The sequence below is a fragment of the Lepidochelys olivacea genome, assembly GCF_965140295.1.
Source record: "Lepidochelys olivacea isolate rLepOli2 genome assembly, chromosome: 13".
NCBI classification, from domain to species: Eukaryota; Metazoa; Chordata; order Testudines; family Cheloniidae; genus Lepidochelys; species Lepidochelys olivacea.
In genome coordinates, this window is record NC_140423.1 from 1576168 (window position 1) to 1602005 (window position 25838).

Below are 25838 nucleotides of genomic sequence, written 5' to 3' on the forward strand. Positions count from 1 at the left end.
ACTCTGCCCACAGAGCCTGGCGTTTGGCGCAGCGCTGGCCATGGCTTACACATAGGGCCAAGGGGCCCCATTCTCCCACTCACCCCAGTGCCTGACTCTCACCCTGCGAGAGGACACTTGGGCCTGGTGTGTTTAGCACATGCCCTGGCTTTTCAACGCTCAAAGGCTCTGCAGTAGGAAAAGCATTGTAGTGTTTCAGGGCCAGCCAGTGGCAGTAAGTGCTCACCCTCCAGCCATCTTCCTTGGCCCTGGCTTTGAGATGACACATGATTCAAGGCACCATCTGCCTGCGGCCACCACAGTATGCGTGAGCTTGGCTCCTCTGCCCTTCCTGCAAGCTGAAACTCACACACGGCCCAGGCTCCACTTCTGGCCCCTGGGTGGTGCCTTGTCCCCGCCCTCTGCCCAGGGGTGAATTTCACCCCACAGACAGAGCAAAGAGCCAGCTGATCAGGATGGTGCTGGGAGCTTGGCTCTGTAGGCAGAAGATCCCACCTTGAGGTTCGTGTTTCTTCTGTGTGAAACCAGCACAGCTGGGTGCGAACAGGGCTCGTGGGCCATCTCAGACACACCCTGCCTGAACGAAGTCCCCAGGAGTGTGCAAAGGAATTATTTGAATTATCACAGCGCCTAGGAGACGGTCATGGGCCAGGACCCTCTGTGCTAGGAGCTGTACAAACACAGAACAAAAAGTCAGCCTGCATCTGCCCAGCATCCCCCACACTATGCCTGGCCAGGCCTCATTCCTTCCTCTCCCAATTGCTGGTTTGTTGTTTCTGGCTTCCAAGTGAGCAGCCTGGGCGCTGCGTCCTGGGGAGAACTGTGTACCCACTCCGTCCACAGGGAGTGCTCAGACACCCCCTACTCTCTGCCCTGGCGAACGCTCCTCTCTCAGCCCAGACAGCCTGGCACGCGACAGCTGAGTGGCCCAGGGAAGATTCAAAGACATGCTGAGGGTGCTTTGTGGCGGGCGCAGAGAATTGGGATGGGGTGGGGGGTGGTGTCAGGAGATAAGTTGCTAATCAAGAGAACTGGCCAAAGGAAAGGGAAATGACCCCTACAAATGCAACGCCCGGCCTTTGTTCTTGTAAAGTGCCCCTGGCAGGACCTGGGACCCATGAAGGCTCCCCTAAGAACCTTTCAGAACCTTCTCACCCAACAGGGAAGGGAAAAAAGTGTCATTTATAAAGTAATCAGCCTGTCGCTGGACTCCCAACACCTCTCTGCATTATCATCTGCAATGCAGCCTCTTTTCTGCATTCCTCGGGAACTGGGCGGTGCTGACACTCCGCTTCCAGTCCAATCACATGGCCCAGAGGGCTGTAGAAAGGTACAGAATTGGAAAGCATGCCATGTATTGTTTGGAGTGCAGACAGGTCTCAGCAGGAGCCACACTAATCATCTGCAGGGCTACAGACCTCTCAGGCGGTAGGATCTGACTGCACTGTATGTACAGTCAGTCCGTCGCTTCTGGGCTTAAACTTGTATTTTCTGTTCTAGATGTGTGCACAAGTTGGTCACGAGACTTGCCGGAGGAAACGATTCCTTGTGTTTATGTCGTGTACTCACCACCAATGCTGCTGCTACCTCCAGTGCGTGTGTCGAATTCATGAGCGTGTCCAGCCACGTTGCACAGGTGGTAAGTGACTGCACAAGCTGCAAAGCAGTGGAGAATCAGTCCTCATGGCCCCAGTCTAATACATGGAAAAGGGTAGGGCCAACAGCGCCCAACACCTCAATGTGGGATTTAGAGTGAGCTCTGAGGTGTCACTACCCAAATGTGACCTACACAATGTGGCCAAGCTGCATAGCTTTAGAGTGTGACCTCTTTAGAATCGAAACAGCTGGCAGGAATTCTAAACAGCTGGATGTAAAAAAATGCAGAAGACTGTCCTTGAGAAATTGAACAAAACCAAGGGCTGGGATGTGGATTAAAAGAGAAAAGAAATAAAAGGCACAAGCATTTTATAGCATTTTATTTCCTAACAAATTAATGGTGCAGAAAAACGAGCTAATGCCAGGTGTAGTTTGGAGCCTCCCCCAGGCAACATCATGAGCAAACAAATCTGTCAGACTTGTGCAGAGAACAGTAAAAGTGAGGTTCCGACTAGGCTGCGAGTGGTATTAGGCCACACTACTGGGTTACCTGCCATTCGCTAGTCTAACTGCCAAACCTAGGGCTAAGAAAAACCAGTGACCAAAACCCAACATGAATCCAAAAGGTTTTGTTCAGGTTTCATTAATGCAACAGGTCTTTCCTCTTATTTTAACGTCTGCCTGCAATGCTGTGAACCTAAACACTGCATCACTGGGCTAGTGCAGTAGTGTAGGCCCTAGGGTAAACAATAACAAGGCCTTAGCCAGGTTCCTTTCCTGCTTAAACTACATCTGTTTTGCTTCTCTGAATCTTACTTCTCGCCTCCTCCTCCTTTCATGGTAACAGAATGTGAGATGTAGTACAATGCTTGCAGGGAATCTGCATGCTGTTTCTGAATGCTTAGTGTCAGTTGTGATGCAGTTTGTATCAATAATGTTCAATTTTTTCCCTTGAAAGGCCTCAGTCTTTCTGATTAAGAATAATTTCTACAGTCTAGCTGCTGCCTCCAGGCACCCGTGCAAGCACACAAAACAGCGGCGCAGAAACAGTACAACCCTCGTGGCACAAACAGCACTTCCGCGTGCTATAAAATAGTGTGTACCACTGTACTTGAACTACTAAGAGCTCACCTAGGACCCATTGGCTTAGAATGCTGAGCTATTTAAAGGGGTGCACAAAAGAACTACAAGAATGATTTGAGGCCTGAAAACAGGCCTTATGGTGAGCGCCTTAAGACACTCACGCTAGTTTATCCAAGGGAAGGCTAAACAGTGACTTGATCACAGTCTACACATAGCCTACCTGGGGAAGAGACTGCTACTAAGCGATGGCTATTTAGCAGAAAAAGGCCTAACAACATTCAAGGGCTGGAAGCTGAAGTCAGACAAATTCAAACTAGAAATATCCCACAATGTTTTAAAGGGCAGGGTGATTAACCCTCGGAGCAACTCACTTTGGGCTGTGGAGGATCCTTAAACACTTGCAGAGACTGGATATTTCTCTAACACATCTGCTCTAGCTCAACCACAAATTATGGGTTTGATGCAGAAATTGGTGGGTGATGTTCTCTGGCCTGTGATGCAGGAGGTCAGATTAGATCAGTGGTTTTCAACCTTTTTTCATTTGCAGACCCATAAAAAATTTCGACTGGAAATGTGGACCCCTTTGGAAATCTTAGACATAGCCCCAGGCTTCCGCAGACCACAGGTTGAAAACCACGGGACTGGATGATCAGAATGATCCCTTCTGCCCTGAAAAATCTAGGAAGAGACTTGGGAAGTAAAACCTGCCAGTCTCGTTTTATTGCCCTAAGTGAGTGAACTGCAAAATATAAACGACCCCAACGCTGCTAAAAGGGGCTTCAGGAAAATCCCTGCTGGTTTGATCATCTCAGCTCTTATCAGAAGCACAGGTGAGGGATTTCCTTTGAAACACGATTTTTTTTTTACATTGTTTCTTTAATATGAAGTGCTGCTAGGGACAGAGTTTCTGCCATACTGAAAAAGTTTAAGGTCAGCAAGGGGAGGAAATTTAAATTGAAGTTTTCAGGCGATCATTTATAACTAGTGAAGACGGGGATGTGAGTGTATGGTATGGGGAGGGGAGGAACCTACTTCTCTGCTGCTGCCTTGTGAGCAGGGAGGGATGCAGTTACATTCTCTGGCCTGGGGCAGCCCTGGCAGGGGCATTCTGCCAGGGACCCCAGGCAGCAGCCAAGTGTTATGATAATAGGGACAGGAGCGTCTTAATCTTCTTTAGCCACAAAAGAGCCTGAGATGCACGTGCCCCTTCGGCCCCACGTGTGTGCAGGGGAGTGCAGGCCCGGCCGTGTGCTACAGCTCACTCGCCCTCAAATGCCTTTGGAAACGCTGCCTTCCGGGAGCTGTGGCTCAGGCCAGGAGCAGCTCTCATCTTCCTCCACAGCGATTCCGTCTGAGGCGATGGGATGTTTCCAGACAGCATTGCATTTACACCAGCCGTTTCTTGCTTCCCCCAGCTGCTATCCCAGTGCCTCGGTCAGGGAGGGGGGTTGCGACTCAGGTGCCTCTTGGGGACCGGCTTGAAAGGCTGCTGCCTCCCGTCGCTGCAGCTCACCCAGCAGGCCCAGCACGTTGTCCGTGAACTCGGTCCGTTGCCTCCCCATCCTGCCTAGCTTCACCGGGTGGAGGCTGGGGTGGGGGGGCTCACATGGGAGAGGGCAGATCTCGTTCAGAAAGAGCCAGGTGGCGTCAGGGTCCACACACATCAAATGGAGGAAAACGCTTCAGGGAGGGAGTGGGAAGAAAGGAAAGCAGCGTCAGAGGAGGGGCTGCCTGATCTTCCCCCACCAGGGCAGGTAACCGGTAGCTCTGCAAAGCTCTGCGGGCAGCAGAACCAGCCCTCCCAAGTTCAGCAATAAGCAGGGCCACAAGATGGCTGCTAAGCCCGACAGAAACATAGTTCAACAGTTTCACGGTTATTGGCAAGAAACCACACCCCTATTCTAAGCAAAACGATATTAACTAACGAGCGGTCGGTGAATAATTGGTCTCAGGGCCGGAGAGCTCACAGCATTACAAGGGGAGGCGCTAAGCACACAGCACCAGCTCCTCAGCTGCTGTGAATTGTTGCAGTTCAATTGAAGTCAATGGAGCTATGGCAAGTTACACCAGCTGAGCATCTGGCCCCGTGGGAAGGCCAATCCCAGCCCCGGTGTCAGCAGGCACAAGTGGAGGGAGGTTGCTGAGCTGATACAACTAGTATATGGTAACACAGAGGACACCGCGGATTAAGCCAAACAGCACGTTGAGTTTCCAAGAGGAAATGTGCTGCTGGAGAGACTTTATAAATAAGCCCACTCAGATGGGGCACAAACGCTGCTGAGTTTAGCCCAGAGTCCTGGACGCGGGTTATGTGTTGGGTACGTCCTAGGCCTGGTCTCTTGTCAGTTTACAGAAAGCATGTGAGATCAAGTGCAAAGGTACTAGCTGGTCCCTGGAGAGCAAGGGGTTAACCCCAGCTCAGCTGCCCCCTCCCCTTGCACAGGTGCTTAGGAGCAAGGTGAGAAGAGTGGCTGCTCGGGAAGGGAGCGCTGCAGAGCAGGAGGTGAAGGTTTTTTGCTACATTCTCCCCCAAGGCAGAGATCTTGCTAGCTGCCTCTGAATTTCTCCAGCTGCCTCTCACATTTCATGGGGCAGAAAACTGTAACAAACTTCATTTTACAGAAAAGTAGCCATTTTCTGTATTGCTCTTGCAGCTTTATACCTGGCTTCCCTCTAGAATTTAATATGAAAGGTGAGGCAGGGGAGTTAAGTTTGGTGTGAGAACCTTGCATGAAAATTTCTTGTGGGTTCAATGTCAGAGGCTCTGACATGGGAAAGAGAGGCTGAGCGTGATCTTGTTGGAGAGCAAGAGCTGCTGGGGCGTGAAGCGGGTAAGTCTTCATTTGTGTGAATCCTTGTATTTATTTATTTATTCTGTTAATTTTCCTGCTGTCATTCACCTTGGGTTTGACATGGTTTGTGTCAGGATTTTGATGCATGGGAGGCAGGTTTGGTTTAATTGGCACGAATCTCCATACCTGGGCCACAGGCTAGGCTAAAGGAAACGGGAATATACATGCCACATTGGCAGCACTGTTTAAGGCCCTCCTCCTGTGAGGGGCTAAGCATGATCTATTCCTAGGAGAATCCATGGCAGCTGAGGGTGCCCAGCATCTGGCAGGGTTAAGGCCAAGGGTTTAGTGCCTAAAGATGCAGAGAGACACCTAATGGGGATTTTCCAAAGCGCCTCTGTGCTAAATTCCCATTGGAACCAAAGGGAATTAGACACTTCTGAAAATCACACTAGATGACTACATGCTTCTTTAGGCCACTCCAATACCTTAAAAATCTGGCCCTCAGCTCTTAGGCCTGATCCTGTAATGAGAGCTGCAGACACGGACCCCTCCTCCAGTGAGGATCTGACGGCAGGATCAGGGCCTTTGATCATAAGCTCTTTAGGGACTCCCATCTTTGCTTTCTGTGAAGCACCCTGTGCACACGCTAGATAAATATTAAATAAAAAATAAAAAATAAACACAGCTTAAAGCCTTCCTAGCCTGATCTGGATTTAACAGTTGTTTTGCACGGGGGAGCATTGTGTATTTACGATATAGCCAAGGAAAAGACTGGCATGCCCAAATTCATCATTTCCACCTCACCATGGGAAGGTGCAGAAAGAAGCTGGGTTGTGTGGGAGGAGAGCAGTATCTGTGATAATTGGAATGGAGAATGAAATTGTGAGAAAGCACAGAGAGAGGTAAGTAGCTTCACAGTGAAACAGAAACCAACAGACACTGTTCCTGTCATCTGAAATGCAAACCCAAGATTCTGTGCTAAGTGATTCACACAAACACGAGCCCCACTTCTATCAGAAACGTCCCCTGCTTGGGCTTTTATGCCTGAAGTCAGCGCACTTCCTATGCAATTAAATCCGACAGAAGTGCTTTGGAAAAGCTCCATTTGCTGACGCCCCCTGTGCTCTGAAGGGGTAGCCGTTTCCTGGGTAATTTAAAACAAGTGTAGGAATAAGCTGGAGATGCTAGGAAGACTTCAAAGTAATCCTCCTGTTGCTGCATAACCCCCGTTACCCTGCAAACCGCCAAAGAATCAATCTGTCTCACTAACTTATAACCCATCTGGGGCTCCAAAAGGTGTAACATCAGTATTACCTACACTGAACACCCCATACCGCTCCCTCACCCTCAGCATGGTACTTCCGGAATGCACCATGACCTTGACTTCCAAACCACGGACTGGTCTGGGACCCACTGCATCAGCACCAGTGCATGGTGCTCTGGGAACACGCATTGGGGACAGCCAGATACTGGCCACCTGGTGCTGATCTCAGTCACCCCAGCTTTAGATTGGTACAACCCCACTGGCTTAAACTAAATTGCTCCTGATTTACACTAGGGCAAGCGCAGAATCTGGCACTAGCCTTCTGGACGAATCACACAACCAGAAGTTAGACTGTAAGGATGCGGCAGGTTTGCTAGGGCAGACAGTTGAGCAGTCTCTGCTCTCTGATGGGATTCAGTGCCATCTCTCCTGTCTAGGGGCTGTCTCAGCCAGGCCCAGCAGTGACTAGAGTCCACAAATCCTGGGGTGCACCGCGGAGTCCACTGGGCCTTGCCCTTAGCTTAACGATGGGCTGAAGCTATATACAAAACATCCTCACTATCCCCAGCCTGTGCTGACAGGATGGATCAGTAATACAGCGGGTAACAGGGACAAGCACAGAAGCCGCTGTCTGGAATATTACCCAGCCAGTGTCGGCTTTTCCACCCCGCGTGCGCGCGCACACGTCTTACCTCTTCTATACACAACAAAGACGTCCCACTCTCCTCCCCACTTCCCAATCAGCAGCTCCAGCGTGAGCAACTAGCAAGACCGTTCTCTGGCTCCCAGTGGACTAGAGGCACTCAGCTCCCCATGCGCCCATAATGGCCCAAGGCCAGTGATTATCTCCGGATAACCTGCAGTTCTGTGCAGTTTAAACAACAACTTGACGTTTACATTTTAAAACTTACTCTTAGGTTGCTTAGAAACGGCCTCTGTTTCTATGGCAAAGAATCCTGGGGTTAATCCAGGGGGTTGAGTTTTTTGTGATTTTATTGAATTGTGCTTGGCACACGTGGCTGTTTTAGTGCGCATCAGCCCAGCCTGCGACTGACAGCTGTCAATCATATCCCATAAACTACAGCCATCAAGCCAAGGCGAGGGGGGGGCTTCACTGCTCAGTCATCCACTTGAGGAGAGAAAAGGTCCAAAAATAGCTTGTTGCAGTAGCACTGAACAATTTCTCATATGGGTGCAGAGCAGGGCTAGGCTACTCTGCTGGTTTGCCTTTCCCCACGTGCTGAGCTTAGCCCTGCCAAGCACCAGGGCAAATGTGACCAAGGCTGGCCAAGCGGAGGACTCCTCTGTGGTTCCTTGCCTCGCCTCTGTTGAATGTCCAATTAAAAAGAGCCCTGCCCTGTGCTGCAGCAAGGGCCCTACCTGAGAAGGAACAGGGAAAGGAGGCCTTCCAGGAGTCTCCAGACGCTTTACCCACAGTTGTAGCAGGCCAAGGTGGATCCAGAGCCATGCAGCTTCCCCCACCCTTCCCCTCCTCTGTTCCCATGGGCATTACAAGGACAATAACCCCTGCCTGGGCATGGTCACTAGCTGACAGCCACCTTGTCATTCTGTTGGCTGCCCTGGATCCCCTCCACTCACTTTTTGTCAGACGCTATTTCTGCCTGCTGGGCACTGTGCTAAAACGCAGTCACCAAACTCCCTTTATCCCACTAGTTCAACTACCGGCTCCCTCCCACCATAGGGTCAAACAGTGGGAGGGTGATGTTCCTGATGGATAGTCCTTCACTTGCTTTGTGCAGCTGCAGCAGCTTGGCCAGAGCTCCGCTTAACTCTTCCCTCTCCCACCCTACCGACCCCTGCGCTCTTCTCTTGGGGGCGGGGTGTAAGCACTCCCAACTGGTATGCAGGATGTCAGAGGAATTGTACCTGATTGCACCATGACTCCTGCAGTCCTTGTAACCCTGTGATACTATAAATCTGACCCTCCGGTCTTGGCAGGTCATAAATCATGTGATAGGAGTACAAATCCAATAACTCAATCAGTAGTGACCACTTGGAGCTGGGACATGCCCCTGCCCCATCTGGTTCTTGTCAGCTCCCAGGGTTAAGGCTGCCTGGGCGTTCTAGTTATAACCCTGCTTTTCAGCTGCACCGTAACATTTTGAATTTTTGATCCAGTTGGCTGGTAATTTTCAGACTTGCTCCCTGCCTAAATGTGAAGGGAGCTGGTGGGAAAGGCTGAGTCGGATGGCCACTACGGCTATTTTCAAGCACGAGGGAATAAGGGAAAATACTTTCCTCGTTACTTTAAAAAAAAAAATCTATTTTTGATTTTAAAAGAGCTCTCGTGCTGAAGCCGGTGGGGACAGGAAGCTGAGGTTTGGCTGAGCCTTTGTACCGAGGGAACAGTGCCTCCCATTGTTCTGGGGGAACCCGCTTTTGACTTACCCAGGTTATGTCCCTTTGAAAACAGTACGTCATGCATGGCTAATGGTTTCTAAGGCTAGTGGTCTAGTTAACTGCGAACCCCCTTTTCCCCAAAGCACGGCAGGCAGCACTACACAGAACTGAACTAAAACGTTTCTTAGAAAGAGCCTGCCAAGATTTGTGCATTGAACGAGACTCATGAAACCTTCAAGGGCTGAGATGTGCACAGTTAAAATAGTCACATGCCTGGGCATGACGTTTTCCATGATGCTAACCTCCATCTGGCTACCAAAGCTAGGTGTTCACTCAAGGAGCCAGCCTCCCACTGCAGGCCTGGCCGCCTTCAATACAGGTGTGTACTGAATGACTGCCGAGCTGGAGCTCCTTGGGGGCATGGGCCATTCCAGATAGTGCCCACTCCTGGGCACCTTTATCTTCAAAAGAAAACTAAAATGGCAGTACTAGGGGAACACAAAGGCTACATGGCCAACCGTCAAGTCAGGCACGGTTGGAGTTAAAGGCTACATGTGCCCCTAATTCCGCTCACCTCTGTGCATGTCATACAGCAGGCGCTAATGACCTGATCACAACTTAGGTCACTAATTCAACATATCCCTGTTTTATTCCACAGCGTTTTAAGGTGCTCCGGGCATGATTAAAGGGCTTAAAGCGCCAAACATACTGGTAAGACCTGGAGCTAAACTTTCTGCCCCAGCACAGCTTACAGAGAGGAAAGGGGTTCATGCTAACTCATGGGATCTGGCCCACAGATGAGAAACCCACTGGAGACAGGGACTGGAGCCTGCTGAAAAGGACAAGAGCCATCAAGGTAAAAATAAACCTCCATTCCTTAGCCCACTAGTACAGATTAAGAGGGGAAGGCTGCAGTTTCTGAGAGCTTAAATCTGCACCGCTTCCCTTTCTGGCAGAGATGCTGGCCAACTGCACAAAAGCTTTTCATGCTGTGCCTGCTCTCCAGGAGCCCTATGCTCGGGGAACAGTGCCTGCTAGTTTTTTCCCTTTTAGGAACGTTCGGCCCTACAGACTCACAATGCTGGCTGCCTTCTGCCTATTGTGAGAGACTCAGGCTAACACTGGGGAGGGAGGAAGGGGCTAGTTCCACAGGGAGAAGGAAGCCTCTGCCCCTTTCCTCTGGCAGAAAAATGAACCCTAGTTCTTACTCACCCTGTGTATTCTGTAGCTGGGCATATCTCATTGACTGAGATCTCTTGTCTGCTCTCCAGGTGGCACAATAAAGCAGCAGAGATTTTTCACTGCAGCAACAAGCTTGCGACTCACCGGAGGGCAGGATCTGGTCTATCCCAAAGTATAACTTTTGTGAACACTTTGTAGATGTTAGTATATGTGCACCTGAGCCACTAGGAAACTCACAGGGGTGGGGTTGCCAGGAGCCCCTGAAGATGGGGAGGGAGCTGGTGCGGGGATGGAGGGATGCAAGGAGCCCCTGGCATGTGCAATGTGCTTGGCTGACAGAAGCAAGGAAAAGCGCAGCCCTCCAGTAAGAGAAGTCAGGTAAACAATCAGCAACTCCACAAAGTACATTCTAATGTGTAAATCCAGATCCCCAGCATGCTAAGAGGGCTGTGCATTCTAGTTTAAAAGGGGGCTGGGGAAAGCAAGTGAGGCACATTCTCCTCCCTGCAAGTGGAGAGAAACTCAGAAAATAAACTCCGCACTGCAGATGGGCTGGCCTCTTCAGCTTCCACCGTTGGGTGGGGACTCGTATTTCACCAGTGGTAGAAGGTACCTCTCATGGACACCCTCCTCTGCAGGCTTCAGTGTGAATATGCTGGGCAGGGGGAGAAGAGAAGGGGACACCTAACTCCCTCCCCTCATACAGAATACACCCTGTGTGTGTAGCATTACCTCCGGGCAGCCTCTTGCAGTTTCACCGGTTGTTTGGCACTGAGGTAAATCACACAGGTATCCGCTACTTTATTCAGGTCACTCTCGCCTGCAGAAATGGGACAGAAAGGAATGGCAGGAGATACACTAGCTAATGGGATTCGGAGCTTCTGCACCTCTCACAGTCTAACCCAGAGCTCTTCCTACCCATCCCCTAGAGAGGCCTGCTGTATAGCGAGGAAAACATCAAGGGCATCAAGACAGCAAAGGAACTCTCAGCCCTGCAAACTTGCCTCTCCTCCCCCACGAGGCCAGGGGACGCCCAGTGTACTGCAGCATGCTCCAGAAATCGGCCAGAATAGAAGGGTTAGCCATGGAGTCGTCCCAAAACGAGAGCAGCTTGTTGAATTTGGGAAGGATGTCTGGATTCCAGCTCTTCATTTTGGTTAGTTCACAGAGCAGCATGGCTTGGCCCCAGGCCTCAGGGGTTCTAATCCCCTTGTGACACCTTCTCGCCGGTTGGACACAGACCGGCTGACAAGGGGGAAGGAGGGTCAGCAGTCAGATCCTGAGCCGGGTCTTAGGAGCCCTCCTCACCCCTTTGTCTCCCAGGGAGTCGAGGGCACTCCGTGTTGGGCTCTGATGGGGAGAGGTGGATGCTGAGACACGACTGGAATGGGTAGAGCTGGAGTAAGGCTGGGAGTGGGGCAGAAAGTTAATCCCATGTCCTAGCCACTGTGAAGAGTGAGGAAGGAGGCCTGCTGAGCAGATGGACAAAGAAAGATCAGAGACAGGAGGGCAAGGCTGGGCAGAGATCTCAAACAGCCAACCTCATCCTTCCCTGGTACTCACCCAAGTCCAGCTTCTCACACAGCGAGCCCAGCCCCTGCAGCACGGCCAGCTGTAACTTGAAGGCAAGAGTATGGCTGTACACGGGCCCAGCTCTGGCACTGACTGGTGCCTGGGTGACAAGGGAACCAGCCAGTTTGGGCAGGATGTCTTTGGAGAATCGTCGCCTCAGGAAATCGCCACACTTCTCGGCCAGGGTACAGAGCACCTAGCAAAGAAACCCCACCGAGCCCCTAGTTACTGGGAGGTGAGCTCAGTAGTGCTTAGGGGCAGAGTGGGAATGTACAACTCAGCAACATCCTCTGCGAGCAGGGGAAAGGGGAGTTCCTCCCTGGATTGCGGCCTGTCGTTGGCTGTATTCCAGTGCAGAACAGAGAGGGGAGAAAAGAGGGATTTGTCCTTCAAACGTGGGGCTGGGAGAGCCAGGTTCTACCCCTGGAGTCCCTGTTACTTTGGGTAAGTCACGTAACCGCTCCATGCCTGTTTCTTCATCTGCAGTTGGGCGATCGCTGCCTTAGTGCGTAAAGTGGGTCGCGAGGCTTAATTCAAAACTAAGGAATTGGGAGATCAGACAACAGCAGCCACAGTAATGCAAACTGCCATCATCACGAAAACAGTCCTCACTGCGAGTAAGCAAAGGGGAGCGAAGGCCAGCTGCATACAGGCAGTGAACTGACTAGTCTGCGAGGTAAGAACAAGAAGATGACGAAACTCATCCCTGGAGAGTGGAGTGGAAAGCGTATCTGTGCTGGGGCCCTCAGCATGGGGTCAGCTTGTAGAACCAGGGTCCTGCATTGGGCATGGTCTAGTTATGCCACTCAGCAGCATTTTCCATCTTCTTCTGTCCTTTCAAAGGGTTTTTCACCCTTTTAATCTCTCCCCCCCTCCCCCTCCCCCCGCTGCTTATAATCATCCCTTGAATATCTGAAACGGAAATCAGTGATTTGTCTCTTCCTTTACCACAGGCACACCCTGGGAGTTTATCATAGGGCAGCTCTGAAATTCCAGGGTGCTGGCTCTGTTGGTTTTTTGGAGCCCCTTTGCTCTGCACCGTGTGTTTAAAATTCATTCTGGACAGTGAGCTTTTCTACATCCCCCAAGCTCTGCACATGGCAGGGCGCCAGCTCTGTGGCTTGCTCTCTGTGCAAGGCTTGAAGGCCGTTGGCCAGGATTCATTGTCGTACCTTGAAGGCTCTGAGCACTGCCAGCGGGTCGTCGTTAATCAGCCGGGTGACGAGCACCGGCCAGGCGCGATGAGCCATGGGAAGCAGATGGTTTTCATGAAGATGCAACACAGTCACGCAGAACTCCAGCACGTCCAGGACCTGCACCAGGAGAAGGCACAGCTCTGACAGGCTGCTACAGTCCCCCTGCCTCTCCGGAGAGTGGAGGATGGAAGAGTCTAAAGCAATGGGATCCGCCTCTGCCTCTCCCTGAACTGGGGGTGGGGAGCTTGGGAAGAAAGCTGCAGGGGTGGGAATGGGTGGGCTCTAGCTGTCACGGGACAAGCTATCAAGTTCTGATGCCTGACACTAAGCTGTTTGTGAGGCTGAATTCAGTCTCCTTGGCACAAGGCAGCCTCCTCTATCCCTCTCTCTCAGAAACAGCCTCTCTTTGTATCTAGGCTAAGGCTTGCCAGCACTTGAAGGCTCTACCCTGGCAACGGTGAGACGTCAAGGTGGGACTGGCCTCATCCTAGCGGCACGTCTGGCACATCCTGTGATCCCCCCCACCACTTGCACAAGGTAACAATCCCCAGAACGGGCACCCTCAGCCTCTACAAGGCTGGCTCCTTTGGTGTTCCCCGTCGCTCCGGTGCAGTGCACACGCTGTGCTAACCTTCAGCCGCACCCGCAGATTCTTGTCAGACAGTAAATGGATACATCTCTCCATCACATCCTTTGCTATCTGGGCATGGGCTGGCAATGGAGTCTCGCCCTCCGCACCGGTGTCGTTCATCTCAGGCTCAGGAGGGGGGACCTGCACCTCTGCAAAACAGGGCACAGTTCGCAGTGGTGGGAATGAGCTGGGAGCCACAGGCACGTGCCTCATGGCAACTGGCGGTCCCCCACTTCAAGGCTCTTCTCCAGCGTCCCAAAGGAGACCTGGGGCATTTGTGACTGCAAAGTCTGTGCTCTCAGGGGCTAAATGCCTGCTTGTGAAATTCAGCAGCAGGAGCAGTGTGTGTGTTATGGGAGAAAGGAAGATTTTGTCTCCTTTATTGAACTGACATTTGCAGTCTGTCCTCCCCCACAGACCCCTTTATTTCCAATTGGTTTTGATTAAAAATGAAAGACCTGGGTGTTTAAAGGTCAGAATTGCAGCATGGTAGAGTAACGAGAAGACAAATGCTCCCTCCTGGCAAGTTTCTAAAGGGCCTTGGCTGGAGCCAATGCTGGGGGGGAGGGGAAGGGGGAGGGAGAGGAGAAGAGAGCCTGAGCCAGGGAAGAGACAGCACAGATTTCCAGTAAGGGTGGGAGGAAAAAGCAGCAAAATCCTGGAAAAATTGTTGTTGTTTTGGATGCTGAATACCATGCACCATGTGTCCTGCTACCAAAATTAGTGTCCTGCTCTAGTTAGACTTGTGGACTTTGTATATGACTGGCTTGTGGCTGTGACCACTAGGATCTGGCCCCTGGTTATCTGCTACTAGACCAACATTCGGTCTACAACTACGTGGCTGGTTTTCCTGGGCCTCACTGAACACAGATCACCGGACAATACACTGTATGTTCCCAGCACTGTCTGCTGTGGATTTAATCCCACTCAAAATGGCGTGGAGACCACAGAACTCATGATTCTGAGTCCCAGCCTGGCTTTGAGCCCCCACTTCCCTCCAGAGATTAGTGGCTTTATCAAGCTGGCAACGCCCCCACCCCCCCTACACACAGTTACACAACCAGTACTGACCCTCTTCCTCCTCCTCCTCCTCCTCCATGGCTGGAAGGTTGCCCTCTGCAATCTGCTTCTGTTTGATGTAGTCCAGGAAGAACTGTTCCACTTCTTGCACCATGGGGGTAATTACAGACCCTTTCCCCTGCTTCTGGCATGAAGTGCTGCTCTGCTGCTCTGTATTCCGCTCCGGTGGGTGCTCCTTACCCTTCACCACCACGAACCACTGGACTGCAGAAGAGAGGCAGGAAGTATCACTGAGAACCCAGGATCTCTACCCACATCAGCTTGGTACAACAGCAGCCTGGACATTGGGAACAGACAGAGACTGTCTACAAAGCATGAGGCAGAGACGCAAAAGCTACCTGAAAGAGGTGAGTCTTGGAACTAGGCCCTTGCAATCAGACAGCCGGACTACAGAGGAACTGGCTCAAATCCAGGCCTGGCATAATAGAGGGCAATCCCCATTAGCTTCAAGAGAATGCTAATGCAAGAAGTAAATCTAACCCTCTGTCCCGCCTCTTCCAAAAAGGATGCCAGGTTCTGCTGCTTCAGCCCCGGAGAGTCTGTCTACACTAGGAAAATGTCCTCTTGGTGGCACCAGTTGTGTCCTTTCAGTCCCTCAAGTGGGGCTGAAAACCGTTTTGTGGCTTATGTAGAGAAGGCCAAGCCTTTTTCAACACTCATTACAGACCGCAAGCTTGGGACCGTCTGTTCCATGGTCTTGCTGCAATGGGTGCCAAGAATGGTGTGGCCCCATCTGCCCCAGCTGGGGGTGTAGGGAGGGTTCCTGTTTGGTTAAAATCCATAGTGCAGATGTGAACTGAAAGAGGAGGAGCGGGGTAGTACACCAAGAGAAGTTTGGCAGGAAATGTGTAACAGAAACATACCCTCAAAAATCGGTTATAAAACTGAGCTTCAGAATATTCTCCAGCACCAGACAGGCCTCTCCAAATCATAGACTAAGGTCAGAAGGGACCATTATAATCACCTAGTCTGACCTCCTGCACAACACAGGCCCTGGAATCTCACCCACCAACTCCTGTAACAAATCCCTAACTTATGTCTGAGCTATTGAAGTCCTCAAATCGTGGTTTAAAGACTTCAAGGTGCAGAGAATCCTCCAGCAAGTGACCCGTGCCCCATGCTGCAGAGGAAGTTGAAAACCCCCCAGGGCCTCTTCCAATCTGCCCTGGGGAAAATTCCTTCCCGAACCCAAATATGGCGATCAGCTAAACCCTGAGCACGTGGGCAAGACTCACCAGCCAGACACCCAGGAAAGAATTCTCTGTAGTAACTCAGATCGCACTCCATCTAACATCCCATCACAGGCCATTGGGCCTATCTACCGCTAGTAGTCGAAGATCAATTAATTGCCAAAATTAGGCTATCCCATCATATCATCTCCTCCATAAACTTATCAAGCTTTGTCTTGAAGCCAGATATGTTGTTTGCCCCCACTGCTTGCCTTGGAAGGCTGTTCCAGAACTTTACTCCTCTGATGGTTAGAAACCGTCGTCTAATTTCAAGTCTAAACTTCCTGATGGCCAATTTATATCCATTTGTTCTTGTGTCCACATGGATACTGAACTTAAATAATTCTTTTCCCACCATAGTATATATCCCTCTGATATATTTATAGAGAGCAATCATATCTCCCCTCAGCCTTCTTTTGGTTAGGCTAAATAAGCCAAGCTCATTGAGTCTCATTTCATAAGACAGGTTTTCCATTCCTCGGATCATCCTAGTAGCCCTTCTCTTTACCAGTTCCACTTTGAATTCATCCTTCTTAAACATGGGAGACCAGAACTGCACACAGTATTCCAGATGAGGTCTCACCAGTGCCTTGTAGAACGGTACTAACGCCTCCTGATCTCTACTGGAATTACCTCTTCTGATGCATCCCAAGACTGCATTAGCTTTTTTGATGGCCACGTCACATTGGTGGCTCATAGTCATCCTGTGATTGACCAGTACTCTGAGATCCTTCTCCTCCTCTGTTATTTTCAAGTAATGCGTTCCCAGTTTATAACAGAAATTCTTGTTATTAATCCCTAAATGCATGACCTTTCACTTTTCACTATTAAATTTCATCCTATTACTGTTACTCCAGTTTACAAGGTCATCGAGATCTTCCTGTATGATATCCCGGGCCTTCTCTCTATTGGCAATACCTCCCAGCTTTGTGTCATCCACAAACTTTATTAGCACATTCTCACTTTTTGTGCCAACGTCAGTAATAAAAAGATTAAATAAGATTGGTCCCAAAACCAATCCCTGAGGAACTCCACTAGTAACCTCCTTCCAGTGTGACAGTTCACCTTTCAGTGTGACCCACTGTAGTCTCCCCTTTAACCAGTTCCCTATCCACTTTTCAATTTTCATATTGATCCCCATCTTTTCTAATTTAGCTAATAATTCTCCATGTGGAGCCGTATCAAATACCTTACTGAAATAGAGGTAAATTAGATCTACTGCGTTCCCTTTGTCTAAAAAATCTGTTACCTTCTCAAAGAAGGAGATCAGGTTGGTTTGACACGATCTACCTTTTATAAAGCCATGTTGTATTTTGTCCCAATTACTATTGACCTCAATGTCCTTAACTACTTTCTCCAAAATTTCTTCCAAGATCTTGCATACTACAGATGTCAAACAGTCCTGTAGTTACCTGGATTGCTTTTTTTAACCTTTCTTAAAAACAGGAACTATGTTAGCAATTCTCCAGTCATATGGTACAACCCCTGAATTTACAGATTCATTAAAAATTCTTACTAAGGGGCTTGCAATTTCATGTGCCAGTTCCTTTAATATTCTTGGATGAAGATTATCTGGGCCCCCCAATTTAGTCCCACTAAGCTGTTCGAGTTTGGCTTCTGCCTCAGATGTGGTAATATCTGCCTCCATATCCTCATTCCCATTTGTCATCCTACCATTATCCCTAAGCTCCTCATTAGCCTCGTTAAAGACTGAGGCAAAGTATTTGTTTAGTTATTGGGCCATGCCTAGATTATCCTTCACCTCCACTCCATCCTCAGTGTTAAGCGGTCCCACTTCTTTCTTTGCTTTCTTCTTATTTATATGGCGAAAGAACCTTTTTACTATTGCTTTTAATTCCCTTTGCAAGGTCCAACTCTACATGGCTTTTGGCCTTTCTTCACTTTATCTCTACATGTTCTGACCTCAGTAAGATAGTTTTTTCCTTGCTAATCCCTCCCATCTTCCACTCCCTGTAGGCTTTCTGCTTTTTCTTCATCACCCCTCTGTGATGCTTGCTCATTCAGCTTGGTCTACAACTCCTGCCTATGAATTTTTTCCCCTTTCTTGGGATGCAGGCTTCTGTTTCTGCAACTTTGACTTGAAGTAATCCCAGGCCTCCTCCACCTTCAGATCCATAAGTTCTTCAGTCCAATCCACTTCCCTAACTAATTTCCTTAATTTTTTAAAGTTAGCTTTTTTGAAATAAAAAACCCTAGTTACAGATCTATTTTTTGTTTATCCTTCCATTTAGTTTGAACTGAATTAGCTCATGATCCTCGAACCAAGGTTGTCCCCTACAATCATTTCTTCTATGAGGTCCGCACTGCTCACCAAAACCAAATCTAAAATGGCATCCTCTCTTGTTGGTTCAGCAACTACTTGGTGAAGGAATCCATCAGCTATCGCATCCAGGAAAATCAGAGCCCTATTATTATAGCACTCGTTCTCCCGTCTATATCTGGGAAGTTAGTCTCCCATGATCACACTATTCCCATTAGTATTTACTTCTTTAGAAACATTAAAGAGGTCTCTACCCATATCCAGATCGGATCCCGGCGGTCTCTAGCCCACCCCAAGCACTATCCCAGGGGAGGCTCTAATAGTTTTCTTCCCCAATGTGATTTTTGCCCAGACAGCCTCTGTCTTATCCATTCCATCGCTTCTTATTTCTTTACAGTCGATCTCAGTCGTTAATAGACAATGCTACTCCACCTCCTTTGCCTTTATTTCGGTCTTTCCTAAACAGCACATGCCCTTCAATGCCTGTAGTCCAGTCACGACTCCTATTCCACCCGGTTTCTGTTCTCCCTAGAATACCTGGTTTCACTTCCTGCACCAGTAGCTCTAGTTCCTCCATTTTGTTACCTGGGCGCCTCGCAAATGGAGGATTAAACACCGAAACTCAGAGGAGACATTTGAAAATACACTTTTTTGACTAGGCAAGAAAGCAAAAAGATGGTACACAGAAACTGCCAGACTGGTTCAGAGCCGAGGTCCGTCTAGCTTAGTGTCCTGTCTCTGATGGTGCTTCAGAGGAAGGGGCAAGAACCCTGGGGATAATTGTCTTCCCCCTTCCCCTCCTCAGGATCTGAGTGATCTCCCATAATTAGAGACTGGCCTAAACGTGACATGGAAGGTGTTTCTCTCCCCAATATTGGTTTTTTGCCATTACGTATTGTAACTCTGGATATGCTTGTTATCCATGTCGGAGATTCTAGACCCTCCTCTGACTGCCAGAATGGAAGGCCCCAGACGCTGTTTTGCTGTGGGCCTCCACAGCTCCCATTTTCCTTGCAGGAAGAGCAGGGAATTTTTTTTTTTTTTTTAACAAAAACAAACTGCAGAAACTGATGGTTTAGTCCCCCTCTTCTTCCCCTCCCTCAAACTTGCCAGGAAAGGCTTCCTACCTGCCACTGGTGACTGGACTTTCCCATGCCTGGCTCCTGGATAATCTTATTTCCCACAGCTATCCCTCCCTGGGTCAGCTACACTCAGCGGTACCCAGCCTTCAATACTAAACCCACTGGCATGTGGGACATGATCCTGCGTGTCTGTGCTGAATCTGTCAGGAATGTCTTCGGGCCGAGCACAGTTCCAGCACCGCTGGCTCACCAGCCCAACACACGGCAATGGTTGGGCTTTCTGGAAGCTGATGCTGGGCTACAGGAACATTTCATCAGTGCTCAAGGGGTTAAAGAGGGAAATTCTTTAAGTGACAGTAAGACAAAATTATTAAAAAGGCAGGTTATTTGGATACCTAAAGCTGCCACTAATGTGGACAGGACCCCAAGGAAGGAGGAAGCTCGGTCGTCATAAAACTGATCAAGGGCAGACAGGACATCTCTGATCACATCCTCCACCAGTGGGAGCAAGCTGGCATCCGAATGCCTGAGCATGGCCTCCAGGACCCGCGAGGCGTGAGGCTGATGTGCCACCCGACGCAGGTTTAGGGAAATCCCATTCACCAGATAGTCCGAGTTAGCATTAATCAGATTTTGCACGGAGTCATAGCCACAGGCATGGCAGACATCCACCATGGTGCCAATTGCCGTCTGACTAATGAGCAGAGTGCTGTCCCCAGCCTTTTCAAGCACAGGGTAGAGGACTGATGCTAGAAGCAAGCGGAACTCTTTCCCCAGCACATATGCAAAGCAGCCAACCCCCTCCAGCTGGATGCAGATCTGCCAGATATTGCTGTTCATGGAGCGGATGGTTGGGCATGGGTCTGAAGAAGGGGAGAAGGATGAAATCAGAGAACTGCTGTGTGCACCTCCTGGGATAGCATGTGCTCTTGAATGTTTCACAGTCAACTCATCGCTGGTTCCCTCAGTGTCAATGCTGGTGGTCAGATACCAGTTTGCCTGGTCAGTATATTCTTCAAGGATGGATGTTATGGTCCCTTTAAGGTCTTCTGTGCTCACTGTAGTTTCCCTTTTGTGAAGAACATCTACCCCCAGTCCAGCAGCTCCTGTAATCAACTCATTGAGGACCATGGCAGCCTGCTTCCGGTACACAACAGATTCGCTGTATAGCCCCATGAAATGATCCACTAGCAAGTACAGGTTCCCGTAGTAGCCAAGTACCCGGCAAACCTGCTGAATAAGCAAGAAAATCCGCTCATCGATGAAGAACCGGAAGTGTTTCTTCTGACATTTGCCCTCCCACAAACCATGCTGCAAGGAATCGGAGGGCTCACCTAGAGAGCCTTCAGGGCCCCAACGTCTTTCTTCAACAATCTTCACATCAGCCACATCCAGCTCCAGAACTTGCATCAGGGCTTTGGAGAGACGCTGGAGGTGGGCTGCAGAGTTGAGGACAATGTTAACCTTGGGGCCCAGCAACTTCAGGAAGCCAAGTAATAAGCTCAAGGTAGAGAACTTGCCTTGATCATCCTGGGAGTTCATCAGACGTGGAAGGGCTGTGGCAAGGGAATGCAGATTCTCTGACAGAATATCAGCAAGAGCCCTGTTCTCAGCTACTGTTCTCAGCTCCGCAATGCTCCTGAGAATCTCATGACACTTGCTTTGGACCTCATTGCTTTCATCATTAACAAGCCCAACCAAGGCTTTTAACAGGTGACCAACTGATTCCACCAGTGACAGACTGCACTTCAACATAAGGTGATGGACCAGCTCCACCAATTCCATCCTGACCTTCCAGTGAGGGTGAAGAGAAGCAAATTCAACTATCTTGTGGATAAGGAGAGACAATTTGTCTGCAGTGATTTTTACCCAATCTGGTCCTCTATGTACCATAAGCTCAGATAGTCTGCTTTGTTCCACTGAAGGTTTCTCTTCGTCCTTTGTGATTGTGGCTAGTTGTTCATCTGCCATTACCAAGCTGACTGTGTGATAAAAGAGCTTGATCGCAGAAACAGTGACCATATGACCTTGTTTGATGTCTCCAGTAATAATCCGGGACAGGGCAATAGAGATCCCAGGTAGAAAAGAAGCAAACAAATTCCCACATTGTCTTGTTTCAACCATGTCTAAGAGTCTATGATGCTCCGGGCAGTCACACTGCAGAATTAGGACCTGTAAACACTTTAAGGCAGCCAGCTTAATTTGCTTTGCTTTTTCTTGTTCTGCCAAGGCCAAAAGCAAAGATACAGCAAATCCTAAGTGAGGAAGGGTACAAGGCTGATACAAAGTCAGGATAATGTCACCATACGCTGAATGCATCAGGACATGGAGTGCTTGGATTACAGTCAGTTTTAATTCCTCTGATAGTGGGGCTGGCGGCTGCAAACCAGATGGAGAAGATAGACACAGGCAGAGCTCAGAAAAAAGCTCCTGGAGGAGGTCCTGCTTCTTCACACATGTTGTTGAAAGGATGGATGTGATGCACTGCACCACACTCTGGACAAGACTCTCCCGTTTGGGCCCTGGGGTCTTCAGGGTGAACCTCAGTGGGAAAAGGACGTACTCCTGCAGTTCCTGCAGGGCAGAGTCACTGACCACCTGCAGCTGAGCCTGCAAGCGTTCCACATTTTCAGTAGTCTGCACCTTTGTTAGCTGTACACAAACTGGGCGCAAGATCCCGAACGCTTCTTTTGGGGTATCAAACACTGCCATTGTCCAGCGAGCCTCTTTTCTTATGGGCCTGTAGGTATCCTCCTGCAGGAAAGAGCAAAAAGCCATCCTTACTTCAGTGAAAGCAGCATTAAAACAATTGCCATCTGTTCCTTACTGATTAGCCAGGCCCACGGTGCTCAGAAAAGTGTGCCCTTGCCTGCTGCAAAGCAAGAGGTAATTCAATTCATTTCTCTCTAAGTGCTATAAAAAGCATTCCGATTATTATACAGAAGCTCTTTAGGCTTCCACTCTAGAAGTGCCTGGAGTCCTACGGACAGAAAGCAGTATATAAGAGCTTGGAGTTTTTAATTATTAGAATTAAAAGTGTATACTCCCCTCCCATCCACAAATCTATAATTTAATGTGTTTACGTGAAAATGGTCTACTCTGTGTTAGTCACGTCTGACTCTAAGAAAAATAAATCATTACTGAGGATTGGTTTTTAACCAATGAAGGTACAACACAGCCGCTACAGACCCAGGGGAAGAGGGCAGTTTCTTAGCTCATGTACAGTGAATGTTGGTTTTGTTCAACGTTTCTCTTTAGTTTCTGGCAGGATGGGTTGAGCCCTGTTTCTCTAGTGTTTGGCTCCATCCCAACCAGATTTACAGTAGTGTTTAACTTTGGTTTTTAAAAACACTTTAAGCATAAGTGTAACCAAATAAGATTTTAATTATGAGGACAGATTTTTAAAGGTACCTAGACATTTCCAGATGCAGACAGGGGCCTAGTGGGATTTTCAAAAGCATCAACGGGACCTAGGCCCTTCTAAAAATCCTATTGGGTATTTATCTGCATCTGGAGGTGCCTAAGTATCTTTAAAAATCCGGTCTTTGGTCAGAGGCCATGGGGGCAAACTCTTTCTTTAAAACAAAAGCCATATTCTAGCATAGGTAGGGTTATGGCAGAGCATATGCTTGTAGGCCCCAGCTTGAGTCTGCTGAGCTAAAGTGCAGAACAAAGGTGGGTTGATATACTGGACGTGCATGTGATAGGGTAGTGGTAGGACTCGGCTGATTGATTAGACACCAGAGCACACTAATGAGCATTAGTATGTAGGTTATTCCACACTGGAATCCATACAGGTATCATCAAACAGTTACAACCCATACGTCATGGGGACCACAGCCTGAAAGAAATCTGAACTTTCTCTTCTAGCCTTCAAACTACCCCCAACCTCTCCAAGCTCATCAACAGAAGCAAGCTCCCCCGTGACCAGGACCCAGCATCTCAAACCAGAACTAGACCTTGCCAAAACAACTGATGCAAAACCTGTACACATATCTCCACGGCTCTGATGATCAATACCCCCCATGCCCACCCTTTCAAGATTCACGGTTCTTACACAGGCCTGTCACAATATGCAGTGTACCTCGTACAGTGCACTAAATACTCCAACAACAACGATGTGGGTGAAACCAGACAATCACTATGCGTTCGAATGAAGTCACGCAGGAAAATGGTAAAAGACACCACCACCCCATCACCCCCTCTTTTGTAAAGCGATCACGCTGTATATGACCTCTTACTCCCCATCCCCAAAGGAAACCTGCACAACGCCTTCAAAAGATGAGCCTGGGAGCTTAAATTTACAAGTTTGATAGACTCTAAAAATCATGGGCTGAATAGAGACACTGGATTTATGGCTTATTACATCATTTTATAACCCACTAACCCCTCTCCAGCTTCCCCGCTATGACTGAAGGGGTGTCAACCAGCCAGTTCACCTTGAAGGAGCCCTTAAACTATGTGAGAACTACTTATGTTAAACAATCTGTTCCACCTTGTATTTAGCTGTGACACCCTGTGTACCTTCCCCCAGACCTGAAGAAGAGCTCCGCATAAGCTTAACAGCTGGTCTCTTTCACCAACAGAAGTTGGTGCAATATATTACTGCACCAACTTTGTCTCCCTAATGAGAAGTTGACAGGTAAACCTCTGACCCTGACCACTCCAAAAAGCCTGAGTGGGTGGGATCACTCAGTGGTACTGAGGATGCTCCTGAGGAACCCATTAAATTCACAGGTGCATGGTCCAGGAGGTGAAGGCCATGCCTCAGGCTGTCTCTGCACAACTGGCCTGACCTGGTAACTATGGCCATGGGCTGAATCTCTCAGCTTACACCATCTATCTGTAAGCTTGGAGGGTTGGGTGGGGGGCACCCCGCCAGGCGGGTCCAGGATGCCGAGCAGGATAATAAACAAGACTCCCCCCACTCCCTCTGCCGTCCCCCCTACCCCTGTGGCACTTGCAGCAGCCCTGAAGCCTCTGCCTCGCCCCGCAATTCAAGAGCCCCAGCCCTGTCCTGCCTTGAGGGAACCCCGTCCTTCCCCCCCCCCCCACCGGGTGAATCCCTGCCCCGAGCCCCTGCCCAGAGCCGGGAGCGGGGGGGGAGAGCCCCTGCCGCCCCCCCCCCGTGAATCCCTGCCCCCTGCGCAGAGCTGGGGGGGGAGGAGCCCCTGTCCCCTTCCCCATGTGAGTCCCTGCCCCCTGCACAGAGCTGGGGGGGGCCCAGAGCCCCTGTCCCCCCCGTGAATCCCTACCCCCTGCCCAGAGCTGGGGGGGGCCCAGAGCCCCTGTCCCCCCCGTGAATCCCTACCCCCTGCCCAGAGCTGGGGGGGGCCCAGAGCCCCTGTCCCCCCCGTGAGTCCCTGCCCCCTGCACAGAGCTGGGGGGGGTCCTGTTCCCCCCCCCGTGAATCCCTGCCCCCTGCACAGAGCTGGGGGGGCCCTGTTCCCCCCCCCCCCGTGAATCCCTGCCCCCTGCACAGAGCTGGGGGGGCCCTGTTCCCCCCCCCCGTGAATCCCTGCCCCCTGCACAGAGCTGGGGGGGTCCTGTTCCCCCCCCCCCGTGAATCCCTGCCCCCTGCACAGAGCTGGGGGGGTCCTGTTCCCCCCCCCCGTGAATCCCTGCCCCCTGCACAGAGCTGGGGGGGCCCTGTTCCCCCCCCCCGTGAATCCCTGCCCCCTGCACAGAGCTGGGGGGGCCCTGTTCCCCCCCCCGTGAATCCCTGCCCCCTGCACAGAGCTGGGGGGGTCCTGTTCCCCCCCCCGTGAATCCCTGCCCCCTGCACAGAGCTGGGGGGGGTCCTGTTCCCCCCCCGTGAATCCCTGCCCCCTGCACAGAGCTGGGGGGGCCCTGTTCCCCCCCCCCCGTGAATCCCTGCCCCCTGCACAGAGCTGGGGGGGCCCTGTTCCCCCCCCCCCGTGAATCCCTGCCCCCTGCACAGAGCTGGGGGGGGTCCTGTTCCCCCCCCCGTGAATCCCTGCCCCCTGCACAGAGCTGGGGGGGGTCCTGTTCCCCCCCCCGTGAATCCCTGCCCCCTGCACAGAGCTGGGGGGGCCCAGAGCCCCTGCCCCCCCCGTGAATCCCTGCCCCCTGCATAGAGATGGGGGGGAGGAGTCCCTGCCCCCTCCACAGAGCTGGGGGGGGCCCAGAGCCCCCACTCCCCCCCACGTGAGCCCCTGCCCCAGCTCGGAGGCAGGGCCGTAGGGGACCCTCCAGGACCCCGCCTCCTACCTGCTCCAGTCGCGCTCCCGCCACGGGGTGCGCGGCACATGCCGGAAGGAACGCGGACAAGCCCCGACCACCTAGCTCGGGAGTAAAGCGAAAAAACTCCCCAGCCGGTCTAGGCAGGAAGGGGAAGCAAGAAAAGTCTCAGGTGAGCGCACTGCGCATGCGGAGCTGGCCCGTGCCGGGGTTTTGAAATAGGGCTCAGTTAGGCATACAGCGCATGCGTCCTCGGCTGGCGCCGGGCGAAGGCTAGAGACGCCT

The 25838-nt window shown here is 50.6% G+C and overlaps 1 protein-coding gene across 2 annotated transcripts; it reads right to left on the reverse strand.

Annotated features, from left to right (window-relative positions):
• Nucleotides 1–1961: 1961 nt before the first annotated feature.
• TTI1 (TELO2 interacting protein 1) lies at nt 1962–25770 on the reverse strand. Of its 2 annotated transcripts, XM_084645882.1 has the most exons (8): nt 25584–25770; nt 19748–22106; nt 14752–14964; nt 13681–13829; nt 13026–13166; nt 11845–12049; nt 11014–11101; nt 1962–4359 (listed from the first exon to the last, which is right to left on the reverse strand). In XM_084645882.1, the coding sequence occupies exons 2-8, from the start codon at nt 22062–22064 to the stop codon at nt 4098–4100; spliced, it is 3375 nt and encodes a 1124-aa protein (XP_084502008.1). In that variant the 5' UTR covers nt 22065–22106; nt 25584–25770; the 3' UTR covers nt 1962–4097. The 2 variants fall into 2 exon arrangements, with proteins under 2 accessions (XP_084502008.1, XP_084502007.1); XM_084645881.1 differs by lacking the exon at nt 25584–25770 and having other exon boundaries at nt 19748–22306.
• Nucleotides 25771–25838: the final 68 nt, after the last annotated feature.